Consider the following 14,183-nt stretch of genomic DNA (forward strand, 5'->3'; position numbering starts at 1 on the left):
AGGTTGTCCAGCGTCAAGGACGGTGAGAATGGCCAGGGGCTGGGGGCAGCCACCACCCACACCCCCGTGGCGCTGTCCGCGTGGCTCAGACTCTCCCCCGTGAAGGAGAGGACCCGAGAGCATGATGACCTCGCAGTGGGGACCATTTCTTCATCAGGACGCAGATGTGTAAACCACAGGAGGGAGGGGCTGCTAACTCGGACCACTCTCCGGTTTGTCAGACCACTGAACGGGAACGCTGGCAGGCAAAGGCACGGGGCTCGCACACCTAGCGTTCAGGGAGGAAGCCTGGAGGAAGCCCCGTCCTCGCGGTGGGCTCCCAAAGGGGGGCTGGGGGACGGGCACAGAGGGCATCTTGACCTAGGGCCGGGGGCAAGGACGTGCAGCTGGAGCCCCCGGACCAGAGCCTGCTCCTCGAGGGGCACTGACAGCGGCTCCTGCCGCCGACGGAGATGGAGCCGGGCCCCCACTCTGTGAGTCGAGGGGGGGTGTTGAATTTGCGGAAAGCTGCTTCTGTGTCTGCGGGTGCGACCCGGGCGTGGTTTCCTGTGGTCGTGGGGTGGTGCACCCTAGACCCCCTCCTGCAAGGGGGCTGTGACCCGCGGGTGAGCCCGGCTCGGCCCGGCCCTCTGCGCCCTGCGTGGTCCACGTGCCTCTGTTCTGCACGGGGTTCTTCCGGTGGCCTTCCGGGCCTGGCCATCCTGTAAGGTCCCTTCGCTGTGTCCGAGCTGGGCCTTGGCATCTCCCTCTGGGCCCAGCGGGGTCTGAGTGGTTGGCGTTACCGCCTCCTTGACTGTCCCCTGGGAGCTGGCAGTGAAGTTTCAGAGGCGTATTGTGTTTTGGGCGGCGGGGGGCTGAGCGCGGACCCGTGTCCTTACCAGCCGTGGGGCCGTCCTGGCTGAGTGCTCTTGCCAAGTTTGCTTTCTGGGAGTTTGTCCGTTTCTTGTAAATCTCAGCCGTGTTGGCACAAAGTTGTTGATCCCGCTCCTGCTCCTCTGTCGGGTCGGCCCTCGTTTCTTTTCTAGCATAAGTATTTAGGTTTCTCTCTGCGCACCAGTCTCGCGGACCCCAGGGGTGACTGTCTTAAGTAGTGTCTCTGTGTGTGGTCCTGTCAGACTCCACGTGATGTCTGAGGGTCCGTGAGGCCGGCACCTGCTTACGCCGGCCCAGGAGCCCTGGCGTCTGTGTGCTCGGCCAGGAGGGTGCGCCAGGGAGCCAGAGTCGGGCGCTTTGTGCCGCCTGCTGGGCATCTGGGCTCCCGGCTCCGCTGCTGCCCGCCAGCCCTCCTCGCCCTCTCCTGCCCTTTGGTTTCCGGGCTGCCTGCCGTCCCGACCTCGGCCCCGGGCTCCGGGGAGTGGACAGGGCGGAGGGCGAGGCCGGCCCTACTCGGCTCTGGGAGCCTCCTCTGTGGACGCTGGCCAGCCTCCCTCGTACTTTCTGATTCCTGTTCTCTCTTCTCTGACCCATCAGTTAGGCAGAAATGTGTTTATAAATTCCCAAACGCACAAGGGTTTTCTAGCTGTTGTTAAAATTTCTGACTTGTTGTTTGTTGCATAGAAGCCTGCGAGCCTGGTCACACCGTGTGTGCCCCTCGGGTAGTGGCCCGGCTTCCTGACATTTCCCGAGTCCTCGTGGAGAGCGTGTTCTCTGCGGTCAGGGGGCCAGTGTTTGTGCACACAGACCTGCTGTGTGAGCGCTGGGTCGTGCCTGGGTGCTGCGTACTGAGTGGGGGTTAGAAAGCCTCACAGCGGCCGCAGGCTCTGTCGCTCTGTGAGTGGTGAAGATGGAGGGAGGTCACATCGGTCATTCTGGTAGGTGGGCTCTTTTGTCACGACAGGCTCTTCTGGGCCCCGGAATCGCTCTGTCCTGGGAGCCTGCCTTGACTGATACTGTGCAGTGACACAGGCTTCCTTGCATTTAGTTGTTTTCCTGACACGATGTGTTTCTTCCCAGGACTTTCGACCGTTTTCCTTCCTTATGGCTTAGATGTGTCTAGTAGGTGACAAGGAGTTGGGGCTTCTTTGTTACACAGTTTGCCACTTGTTGTTTTATTTTATTTTATTTTGTTTATTATTATTATTTTTTTGTTTTTCAATGCTGAAAACCTTGTGGGTTTATTTTTATTTTTTATTTTATTTTTAAAATTTTTGTTTATTTATTTTACTATTTATTTTTTAATATAACTTATTGTCAAGTTGGCTAATATACAGTGTTTACAGGGTGCTCTTGGTTTTGGGGTTTGATTCTCATGGTTCATCGCTTACATACAACACCCAGTGCTCATCCCAACAGGTGCCTCCTCAATGCCCATCACCCACCCTCCCCTCTCCCCCACCCCCCATCCACCTTCAGTTTGTTCTCTTATGTTTTGCCTCCCTCCCTCTCTGTATCTATTTTTTTCCCTTCCCCTCCCCCATGGTCTTCTGTTCAGTTTCTCAAGATCCACATATGAGTGAAAACATACGATGTCTGTCCTTCTCTGACTGACTTATTTCACTTAGCATGATATCTTCCAGTTCCATCCACATTGCTGCAAATGGCCAGATTTCATTCTTTCTCATTGCCGTGTAGTATTCCATTGTATATATAAACCACAATTTCTTTATCCATTCATCAGTTGATGGACATTTAGGCTCTTTCCATAATTTGGCTATTGTTAAAGCGCTGCTATAAACATTGGGGTAAATGTGCCCCTGTGCATCGGCACTCCTGTATCCCTTGGGTAAATTCCTAGCAGTGCTGTTGCTGGGTCATAGGGTAGATCTAGTTTTAATTTTTTGAGGAACCTCCATACTGTTTTCCAGAGTGGCTGCACCAGCTTGCATTTCCACCAACAATGCAAAAGAGATCCTCTTTCTCCGCATCCTTGCCAACATCTGTTTTGCCTGAGTTGTTAATTTTAGCCACCCTGACTGGTGTGAGGTGGTATCTCAGTGTGGCTTTGATTTGTATTTCCCTGATGATGAGCGGTGTTGAACATCTTTTTATGTGTCTGTTGGCCATCTGGATGTCTTCTTTGGAGAAATGTCTATTCAGGTCTTCTGTCCATTTCTTCACTGGATTATTTGTTTTTCGGGTGTGGAGTTTGATAAGTTCTTTATAGATTTTGGATACCTACCCTTTATCTGGTATGTCATTTACAAATATCTTTTCCCATCGCATCGGTGGCCTTTTAGTTTTGTTGATTGTTTCCTTTGCTGTGCAGAAGCTTTTTATCTTGGTGAGGTCCCAATAGATCATGTTTGCTTTTGTTTCCGTTGCCTCTGGAGACATGTTGAGTAAGAAATTGCTGCGGCAGAGGTCAAACAGGTTGTTGCCTATTTTCTCCTCTAGGGTTTTGATAGGTCTCATCTAGACTTTAGTCCCTACTACGAAGTTGTAGTCATTAAGACAGTATGGTACTGGCATAAAAACAGACACATAGATCAACGGAACAGAATAGAGAACCCAGAATTGGACCCACAGATGTGTGGCCAACTAATCTTTGACAAAGCAGGAAAGAGTATCCAGTGAAACGAAGACAGTCTCTTCAGCAAGTGGTGCTGGGAAAACTAGACAGCGACATGCAGAAGAATGAACCTGGACCACTTTCTGACACGAGACACACAAATAAACGTTCGTTGCTTTTAAACTCGAGCATGTTGTTTACTCCATGGAGGGGAGAGAAAGTGTAGCTGTCCCCTCTGCCCTCCTAGGTTCTTGGGCTGGGCCTGAACGTTAGACCATGCAGGTTCGCTGGCTGTGCATCGGGCCTACACCAGGGAGGCTCAGCGGTGAGTGGCTCAGGCGGTTAGAACTGGGGCTTATGCAGCATCGTGACAAAGGATACTGCGTCTTTAGAGAGGTTCCAGGCAAGGCAGGCGACTTTGGGCTTCTGACGGCAAAGTGCGGGGACGTGGGTGTGCACACCGGGCACTGGAGGGACGGCGGGCTCGCCGCGCAGACCCCTGCGGTCCGGCTGGCCGGTCAGGGCCCACGGCCGCCCGGGGCTTGGCTCTCCTTTCCGGGGGCGGGGCCACACCCTGGCCTGTGTGTGTCTTGCTCTCAGCAGACGGGGAGGGCAGAGAGCTTTTCTTGGATCTGCTCGTTCTCAGTTTTCTTCGGCTCAGAGTGGCCCTTCTGCTGCCGTCACTCACGTTGCTGGAGCCGCTGGGCTCCGGGACTCCCACTCTTACTGTGGGCCTCCTGTCCTGCGTTTCTCTTCTCTAACTTACTGCCTTCTCTTGCCTACTCTGTTTCCTCGTTTGAACCTGTCCCACTTATAAATTAGGGAATCGTGTGTGTGTGCCTGTTCTCTGTACCAGCCTCAGATGCCACGTGCATCCTTAGCTTATCAGAGTTTGAAGTCGATCAGTGTCATTATTCTCCTCCTTCTTTTTTTTTTTTTTTTTTATTTTTTTATTTTTTTAATTTTTTTTTCAATGTTTTTATTTATTTTTGAGACAGAGAGAGACAGAGCATGAACGGGGGAGGGGCAGAGAGAGAGGGAGACACAGAATCGGAAACAGGTTCCAGACTCCGAGCCATCAGCCCAGAGCCCGACGCGGGGCTCGAACTCACGGACCGCGAGATCGTGACCTGGCTGAAGTCGGACGCTTAACCGACTGCGCCACCCAGGCGCCCCATTATTCTCCTCCTTCTAAACACGATGGAGTGGTTAATTCTGTGTCGATGTGGCTAGGCTGCGGCCAAACACCAGCCCCAATGTCACCGTGAAGGTGTTTTTTGGATAATGCTAATATTTAAATCAGCAGTAAGCAGAGCAGATTACTCTCCGTAATGTGGCTGGGCCCCATCTAATCAGTTGAGGGCCTTGGAGAGACTGAGGTCCCCAGAGGAGGAGGGACTTCTGCCGCCACACCGCCTTTGGACCCAAGCTGCCTGCTGGCCTGCCGGCCTGCCAGGCCCCTCAGTTGTGTGACCCCCTCCCTTCAGACCTCGCTCCCCATCTGTATGTGGGCCCACACCCTGTCAGCTCTGCTTCTCCGAGATCCCCGACTGACACGGTGCAAGGACCTTGAGACCTGTGACTTTCATTGTCATTGTCCTCTCCTGGTTCACGCACAGTTTCTTAGGGTCTATTTCAGTTTTCTTTTCTGAGAAAAGAGATGATGTTATCTCGTGTGCTCCGTGTTTGTCCGGGCTCAGCCGGCCTGCGGTCCTTCTTCAGTCTTGTGTCACAGCCTCTCCCCGAATCTCAGCTTTGAGTGTCCACTAGTGTGGGGCAGTGGGTGACAGAACATCACAGATTGTATTTGCCTGACAACGTATTGATTTTGTTGTGAAGGTCTTTTCCAGTGGACTCACACACCCACGTCTGGTTGACGGCTCCGTCCTGTCTGCAGGGTGAAGGCGTCCTGCCGTCTGTGACTCGCGTGTTGTTGCAAAGTCAGCTCCCCGTGAGAATGCTGCCCTCCCCCCACAAAGGGAGTCTGTTGTGTTCTCTTTCCCTTTGTCTTTGGGGTGCTTTGGGGTCATTGGTCTGTCTGGGTGAACGTTTGCACGTCCTGCCTGCAGTCTTTTGGGCTCTGGTTTTAGAAATTGCACTTCCCTTCTCTCTTCACATCTGACTCCCTGTGTCCCCCGGTCTCCTGGCTCTGACTCCTCCGTGTCCCCCCCATGTCCCCCAGTGTCCCCGGGGCTGCAGCCTGTGGTCCCTGTGTCCCCTGCTGTCCCCAGCTCTGACCGGTGCTGCATCAAGCTCCCATGTTTGATTCACGTTCTCATTAATCTCTTGCCGTGAGTCGTGTGCCTTGAAGCCATTCATTGACTGTTATGTTTCAGTGATTCGTAGTTTCTGTTTCTAGAAAATTGACTTAGGGGCGCCTGGGTGGCGCAGTCGGTTAAGCGTCCGACTTCAGCCAGGTCACGATCTCGCAGTCAGTGAGTTCGAGCCCCGCGTCGGGCTCTGGGCTGATGGCTCAGAGCCTGGAGCCTGTTTCTGATTCTGTGTCTCCCTCTCTCTCTGCCCCTCCCCCGTTCATGCTCTGTCTCTCTCTGTCCCAAAAAAATAAATAAACGTTAAAAAAAAAAAAAAAATTAAAAAAAAAAGAAAATTGACTTAGATATTTAAGAACTTCGCCTGGTCAGTGTTTTATACTCTTTATGTCTTACTTTTTATCTCTTTATACTTTTTTATCTCTTACTCTTTTTTTTTTTTTTTTTTAATTTTTTTTTCAACGTTTATTTATTTTTGGGACAGAGAGAGACAGAGCATGAATGGGGGAGGGGCAGAGAGAGAGGGAGACACAGAATCGGAAACAGGCTCCAGGCTCTGAGCCATCAGCCCAGAGCCTGACGCGGGGCTCGAACTCACGGACCGCGAGATCGTGACCTGGCTGAAGTCGGACGCTTAACCGACTGCGCCACCCAGGCGCCCTTATCTCTTACTCTTAACATATGACACGTTTGTGTTCGGTTTCCGGAAGTTACAGTGTCAGAAGCTGTGCCTTGTTCTCTGCTGGCTCCTGCTCATGGTGGTTGCTTCCTTGTGTGCAGGTCATTTTTGTTGTGGGCTCCTGTATTTAGGGCTTTGTGGGAATTATTTGGGTGACTTCCTTGTGCAGGGAGAAGGAGTGGGGGTGGGGACCCAGGTCCCTGAGCTGGAACCTCTTTAATCTTCGCGTTCTTAGCTCAAGGTCCGCGGGAGCACTGAGGTGGTGTGAATTCTGGCCGTGGCCGAGCATACCCGGGAAGTGTGCGTGGACTGGCTTTCCCGGGCAGCTCCCTGGTGGGGCTCTGGTGCCTTTGCCCTGAGTGTGTCCGTGGGACCACTTTGGTGGGAGAGGGTACCTGCTCTGCTCCCTACCCCTGACAGACCCGGAGGGAGGGAGGTGGGGCGTGAGAAGCTCTGGGTCATCGGTCCGAGGCCGCAGCCCTGCCCCCTGTGCCCCCTGTGCTGCCTGGGGTTTGCCGCTCTAGCCTCTAGGGGCCCCTCCTGCTGGCGCCCCGGCTCCCTGTGTCTCAGGGTGGGCGGCAACCCTCCCTGGGCCCCACGCACCGTCTGCTCTGCTCGGCCCTTTCCACCTTCCTGACCTCTGAGTCTGGGACGGGGGCCTCCTGTTCTGCGCATCTGCGGTGGCTCCCATGCTGGCTTTGCATGGCGGTCACACCAGCAAATGAACGTTTACCTCCTGGGTGAGGGCCTCATGGCGGGCAAGTCTGCCTCCCTCCTGCCTCTGGGCACTGGCGGCTGCTCTGTGTTGTCCCTTTCCTCCCCTCAGCCCCACGGATGTGGGCGCACCAGGCTCTCCTCCGGCCAGACTGCAGCCCCCTCTCCTGCCCCCATTGTCTCAGGTTAATCCTGTGTCTCGTCGTTGCTTTGGGACCCCCAAGGGGGGTGCGTGTGGGCAGAGGCAGAGCCAGGGCGCATCTGTATGTCTCAGTGAGGCCAGAGAGCGCCGGGCCCCAGCAGACCAGGGGGGAGGCTGGGAGCCAGGACTTTGTGGCGGGCGTTGGCTGGGCGGGGATGGGGTTTTCCTGGCACCGTGGGAGAAGTGGGTCTGGGGACCGCCACAGGTGCTCTCACCAGCTGGATGGGTGGTCAGTGACTCTTGGCTGGGAGCCCTCAGAGAGGGCCACGAGGACAGAGGGAAGGACTCGGAGAGACCTCCCAGAAGACAGGAGCAGTCACCAGCAGGCCACTTCTGTCACTGCAGGTCAGCGGCCAGTGGCGTAAGGGCAGGAAGCAGGCGTGAGGGCAGGAGCAGGACTGGGGGTACTGAGGAAGGGGTCTCAGCCTGCCCTGCCTGACCCAGCGTCCCTGTCCTTGCAGGGGATGGGAACCTGCACCTCAACGTGACGTCAGAGGCCTTCAGCCCTTCGGTGCTGGGCGCCCTGGAGCCCTATGTGTACGAGTGGACGGCCGAGCAGCGGGGCAGCGTCAGCGCAGAGCACGGCCTGGGCTTCAAGAAGAGGGGCGTCCTCGGCTACAGCAAGCCGCCCGAGGCCCTGCGGCTCATGCAGCAGCTCAAGGCCCTCTTGGACCCCAAGGGCATCCTGAACCCCTACAAGACGCTACCTGCCCAGGCCTGATGAGGCCTGCCGGGGCCAGTGGGAGACATGGGAGGGGCCTTGATCCTGTCCTGGTCTTGCTGTCCTGGTCGCAGTGGGCCTGCCGGGCTGGCTGGGGGCGCGGTGGGGGCCGGGTGGGGGTGGGGTGGGGGCGGGTCCCTCCCGGGTGGGGGTGGGGTGGGGGCGGGTCCCTCCTGGGTGGGGGTGGGGTGGGGGCGGGTCCCTCCCCGGCTGTGCTGCTCAGCCTCTGTGCGGGCGCCCTCCAGCCCTCTGCAGGTTGGGAGAAGGCCTCCTGCTGCACGTGCCGGGCAGGCCGGTGGGCGAGCAGTTCTGCCCACTCCGGAGACCGGCTGCAGCCGTGGGAGGGGACGTGGGTGGTCCTGTCCCCCATGTGGCGTGAGCCCCCGGCAGAGGTGATGAGCTCTGTGTGGGGTCCATCCCGGGTCACCAGGGTCAACTTTGAGCCAGAGTGACAGGGATGGTCTCCACCCTGGAAGGCATCGTTCCTCCATTTTCTGGAAGGTCTGTGCATTGGCAAGACCGTTGTCAGAGGTCAGCCATTAGTATTTCGTCTCGGTGGTTTGCTGTAATGTGTCTGGTCTTCTGCATCAAAGGTCGGTGAGGCCAGGGGCCAGGCCCGGGTACGCTGCTTCCGCGGCCCTGGCCTGCTAGTTGCTGTTGCCCTGGGGCCTCCTGGGGCTGTGGAGGTCTGAGGTTGGGTATGTTTTCGCTTTCTGGCCGTTATGAACTTCCAGTAAAAATGGGAATTAATCACGACACTCTCCTTGTTTCTTTTACTGGAAAATAATCTCATAAAGGCTGCGGTGAGGTGCCTCTGTGTGCCCTGTTCCCTAAGTGCTGGAACATGGGGGCCGACAGAGTGACCCCAGGCCTGACCCCTTCCCTTGTCCTCATCGCTCCCAGTAACCTAAGACCCCGCCTCCTGGGCCCATGGGCTTGGCCTCACGTGGGTTTCCTAAGTTGTCAGATGGAATCAGTTCATGTTAGTGACATACAGTGAGGGCTTTGTGGCTCCAAAATGACTTTCAGGGATGGTCGTATGACTAAGCAGCTTCACTGTGAGAATTAAAATAATGCACGAAAGGGGCGCCTGGGTGGCTCAGTCGGTTGGGTGTCCGACTTTGGCTCAGGTCATGATCTCATAGTCCATGAGTTCGAGCCCCGTGTTGGGCTCTGTGCTGACAGCTCAGAGCCTGGAGCCTGCTTCGGATTCTGTGTTTCCCTCTCTCTCTGCTCCTCCCCTGTTCATGCTCTCTCTCTGTCTCAAAAGTAAATAAAAACACTTAAAAAAAATTAAAAAAATAATGCACGAAATATGAAAAGGCTTAAGATTTTAGGTGTTTTCTGCTAGTGTAGGGGTGGGGCTTTGAGAAGTGGCCCAATGACTGGGGGTCATAGGGAGCAGGTGGCAGGAGGAACCTCCCTGTCCCTGAGGATGAGCTGGCCCTCAGATGTCAGAATGGGAAGTGGTGCACCTTTGGCCCCGTGGTTCACTCGTGGGGCCTGCCCTGCACAATTCACAATTCACAATCCACAGACAGGCCTCTGCACACACGGTGCACACATGCATACACGTGGGCACACACATACACAGGCACCCACCTCCTGGTGGGTGGCCCACCTCCTCTGTCCCCAACTGCTCCCGCCTGCTCTCTGCCAGGATTGATTGGCTTATGTATTTATTTTTTATTTAAGTTTATTTTTGAGAAAGCAGGGGAGAGGCAGAGAGGGAGGGAGAGAATCCCAGGCAGGCTCCCCGCTCTCAGTTTAGAGCGTATGTGGGGCTTGAACCCACGAACCATGAGACCATGACCTGAACCGAAACCAGGAGTCAGACATTTAACTGACTGAGCCCCCCAGGTGCCCCACCTGCCAGGATTTAAGACGAGAGTTCCCTTCCGCACCGGTGGCCTCGCCTGGGTTCTGGTGCCTGACCGGGCCTGGCGCCCTGGGCCACTCCAACTGTCGAGTTACCCCTCCTGCCCTGCCAGCCCCAAGAGCCAGCCCTGACCCTGTGGCCGTGGCCACCGTCCCATGCCCCTGGCTGGGTGCCCACAGGCAGCTGAGGCTTCCACCACACAGGACAGATCCATGGGTGCTTGATGGCATGACGGAGCTGGCCCTGCTCTGTCCCCACCCGTCTGGGGTCAGCTGGTAGACCTGCTCAGGTCATGGTCTCACAGTTCTTGGGCTCAGCCTTCGACCCTCTGCAGCCAGGTGTGCAGCTGGCACGTTTCTCCCTATTTCTGGGCTGGAGGCTGGGGCTGCTTTGCCTGGCAGCCTGGGTGGGGGAGGTGGCAGGGACCGGGCTGCGGGAGAGAGGCCTGTGCTAGGCATTTCCTGCCCGTGTTACCCAGTGGCGGTGGGCACGACGAGCATGAGGCCTGGTGCCCGCCGGCCGCCAGGCACCCGCTCCGGGAGCTCAGAGAGCAGGTACGGGACACTCAATGCTGTTCACCTCTCAACTGTCTGACAGTAGGGGCTGGCGTGTCTCACGGACGCCCCCTCCAGCTTTCCTCTGTGTTGTCTTAAGGCTGATGGTGTCTTAGAGTCCGCGGAACACAACACAGCCTGCAAAGCGGGACGTGGGACAGGGGCTTACTGGTGCAAACCCGTGTTTATGGTGGTAAATGTGTGCTCCACCAGACGGGTTCCTGAATCTTCGCACACCCAGCAGGGACGTGATGAAGCCCTGTCCCGTCTGGGTGGATGACATGTGTCTCAAGGTGACAAGGACCTGTGCTGTCTGGACAGGACCCCAGACCCCAGGGGAGCCGGTCACGTGCCTTCACGCCTGCAGGGAGCAACCTCTCCGGCGGCCACCGGCCACCGTGAAGACCGGTGGGGCGCACAGCAGGGCACGGTGGATTCCACGCTGTCCTGCCCCGCGTGGTGATGTGGTCACACTAAACATTATGTGAAAAGAGGCAGGAGGCCGGGCTGTCGGGAGTGTCAGCAGCACAAAGCCTGTCTGCAGACAGGACGGCTCCTCCTGGGACGGGGCCACAGCAGGTGCGGCTCCTGCCGAGGATAATCTCCCAGCATGCCTGGGGTGGTGAGGGGTGGCTTTTGTATTTGGATTAGGAAAAGCTTGTGATTTTCACCTCAAAACCTCTACACTGGTGCAACGAGAGAAGTGGTTATTCAAGAGGGACCAGGACCTCTCACTGCTCATGGCTGATGGCCACCAAGGGCCCCGTCTGGAGGGGCCCCAGGGAGCAGCAGGAAGGGCCTGAGCTGCTGGGTGAGGGAGGGAGGGAGTGGGCCTGGGGGTCTCCACCCAGGGAGCTGCTTGTCAGAATGGTGGGGAGCCAGGGGGCCACCTGCCCCTCAACCCCAGGGACGTGGCCGGGGTCTGGGCAGCCTTCCCCAGGCCTGCAGGGAGCAGAGCCCTCCTTGGGGAGAGCTGGCTTCCTGACTGTGGACCCCAGGGGCTCAGATGAAGAGTTTGGGGGCCATGTGGCCCGCAGGCCCCCACGTGTCCGTCAGGATGCTGACCCTGTGCAGAGGAGGAGGTGACAGGCTGTTGCACAATATGCCTGACCTCTGATCTCAACCCTCTGACGAGGACAGTGCTTACCCTGGACGCAGTCCCAGGTCCAGCCCCCGTCTCCTCCCTGACCCCCAGAGGGACAGGGGATCTACTTGGCCAGTCTCACCAGTCCTGCTGGTGCCAAGCCATCCTAGGCTTTGAGGTCCTTTGGACCTCAGGGGTCTGGGGAGAGCAGGCTGGGTCTTGTCCTGCCAAAGGTTCAGGCCCCAAAGGCCACGTGGGTGGTGGGGACACAGCCTGTCTCCCGGGGCGGTGAGGAGGAACATGCTGGCTGGACCTCCCTGGCAGGCTTGCACTGACCATGGCCCTCGGGGGAGGCCTCCAGCGAGCATTGGGCTTATCCTGACACCTGCCCTGGGGGGACAGCCAGAGTCAGGGCGAAGTTTCTGGAATAGCTCCTCTGCAGGGGTGCATTAAGAAGGAACTATCTGGGTAGTCTGTTTCCGGGCTCCCCTCCCTGCTGGCTCTGGTCCGTGGCTGTGCAAATAGGTGTTCTTTGGAGCAGTGGCCCAGTCAGGCCGTGTCCCTCCGTTTCTGGGCGGAACGTGCGGTGCCCAGAGCCACCTTCTGGGTTCTGTGGCCGTGGGCCCGTGGGCCGGCAAGGGAAGTGGGTTGCAGAGGGTCTGAGGTGGACGGGCAGCAGGGCTGGCCTCAGAAGCAGAGAACTGGTGGCGGGGGTGCTTGGGTGACAATACCCTTGCCCTCGGGTCTGGAGATGCTCCTGACTCAGGCTCGGAGGGCCTGCTCCGTGGACACTGGCAGGAGGCTGGTCAGCAGGCTGAGGTCCTGGCCCCAAGCCCCCTGTCTGGGCTGGCAAAGAGGGTGTGGTCCGTCCATCTCCCCGAGTTCCCAGAGCACGTGCTCAGCACAGAAGCAGGAGCCACGGCCACGGCCACGCTGCTGGAGGTGGAGCCCTGCACGATGGTTCCTGCCGTGGAGCAGGCCTGCAGGGCAGGGTGGGCAGGGGTCCTCTGGCCAGGCAGCCTGGAGGTAACCTTCGGGCCCTCTGGGTGTGGGGCCCTAATCCACTCCCAGCCTTCCCTTGAGTCCTCTTTGTGAGTAGGCAGGAGCCACAGACCCTGCTCTCTAGGGGCCCCGGGCCAGGCCCCATGCGTCACACATGGTTCCTTCCTCCGGTCCCTGGGGCTGGGGCCATCACTGCCGCGGTGTCCCCTTGCTTTGTCCCCTTCTGCTCCCCCAGCCCTAGTCTGAACTGGGTGGTTCAGTGAAGGGCCCTGAGCCTCCCGCCTCAGCCCACTCTGCCTGCCTTGATTCAGGGAGCTGGGACCCCAACTGGATGGGGTGCCCTGGGCCCCACCATCTGTAAGTGCAGGGATCGTGGACGTGACTCCCAGACTTCCGGGTGACGACGTCCGAGGTTTAGGCGGCGGGGTGGAAAGGGAGTGTTCCCCTTAGAGGTGAAGCAAGGAGGCCCCCCATGACCCACCGGAGGGAGGGATGTGGAGGCTGCAGGGTGTGTCCAGGTGGGGGATTTGTCCACCATATGCCATCAGAGTCATGACCTTGGGTTACAGGCATAGGTGAGCGGGGGAGGGAGGCAGTGGGGCATCTGGGCCCCATTGGCAGCCGGATAGGCAGTAGGCTGTGCCGTCCAGCCAAGCATCTGTGATGCCGGCGATGCCAGCCTGAGCATCTCTGGGGGCCCACATCCGTGTGGCCCTCTGGGCCTCCTCTGGACAGCCTCGGTGGGTGACACGGTGCTCCTCTGTCCTGGGCCCTCCTCAGGATGGACGCTGGGCCTGGGGGCTGCATCGCAGGCGAGGGGTGGCAGGCCCCCCACTCTGAGACTGGGCATCCTCAGTCCTGCCTGTGGGGTCACCCGGCCACAGGGCAGAGGGCACAGGGAGACATCTGCCCCACAAGGGGGCCTCTGTGGGGGCTGGACAGGAAGCCCACCACCTAGATCGGGGTCTCCTGGTCTACCTGACCTCTGGGCCTCAGAGGGTCAAAGAAAGGGATTGTGGTCCAGGATCAGCCAGCTCTCCTGCGTTCACAGCCTCCTGATGCAGCTGTGGGGCGGGGTTGTGCCCTGGTGCTGTCCCCTCCCTGCCCTGTGTCCCCAGGTGGCCTTGTCTGTGGCAGCTCTCGAGGGCGTCTCCTCTCCCAGAGCCCCACTGACCTCAGCAGCTCAGAGTTGATTTTGCTTCATCCTCCCGATGGCGTGGTCAGTCCTTGCCCTGTCCTCCTCGGCTCAGCTGCACCTGACAGCCAGCCCCCCATCCTTCATTCTCCTCCCACCCCTGTTGAGTCTTTGCTTCCCTCCCTCTCTGTGGCCCCCCAGCCCCTGGTGGTCAGGCCTTGCCCTGCACCCCTCAGGGCCCTCCTGGGGTTCGTGGCTTAGACTCCAAGTGCCTCCAGCTGTATCACCCCTGGATCCAGTGTCCCTGGGCTCTGCCACCCAGAGCCCAGCCCCAGTCACTGCTCCAGTCACTGCCCGAGCCCAGCTGCCCGGAGCCCGGTCGCAGTCACTGGGCCAGCTGGGCCAGGTCTTTAGGACTGGCAGCTTTATGGTTTCTCTGGTCACTCAGGGTGCTTCTCATGGGGCTTGGCACAGTGACCTCATCAGCAAGTGTCA

The 14,183-nt window shown here is 58.1% G+C and overlaps 1 protein-coding gene across 6 annotated transcripts in view; it reads left to right on the forward strand.

The window, feature by feature from the left end:
• The window catches only part of D2HGDH (D-2-hydroxyglutarate dehydrogenase), a 26,864-nt gene extending 18,730 nt beyond the window's left edge, over positions 1–8,134 (forward strand). For 4 of the 6 annotated variants that reach the window (XM_086720199.1, XM_086720200.1, XM_086720198.1 and 1 more), the window contains exon 11: positions 7,775–8,134. In XM_086720199.1, coding sequence (XP_086576325.1) covers positions 7,775–8,034 — 260 coding nt within the window. In that variant the 3' untranslated portion in view covers positions 8,035–8,134. The remainder of the gene's footprint in view (positions 1–7,774) is intronic. The other 2 variants (XM_086720203.1, XM_086720202.1) reach the window with 2 other exon arrangements.
• The last annotated feature ends 6,049 nt before the right edge of the window (positions 8,135–14,183 follow it).

This window comes from Puma concolor, chromosome C1 (assembly GCF_028749965.1).
Source record: "Puma concolor isolate L17-30 chromosome C1, mPumCon1.1.hap2, whole genome shotgun sequence".
Lineage (NCBI taxonomy): Eukaryota > Metazoa > Chordata > Mammalia > Carnivora > Felidae > Puma > Puma concolor.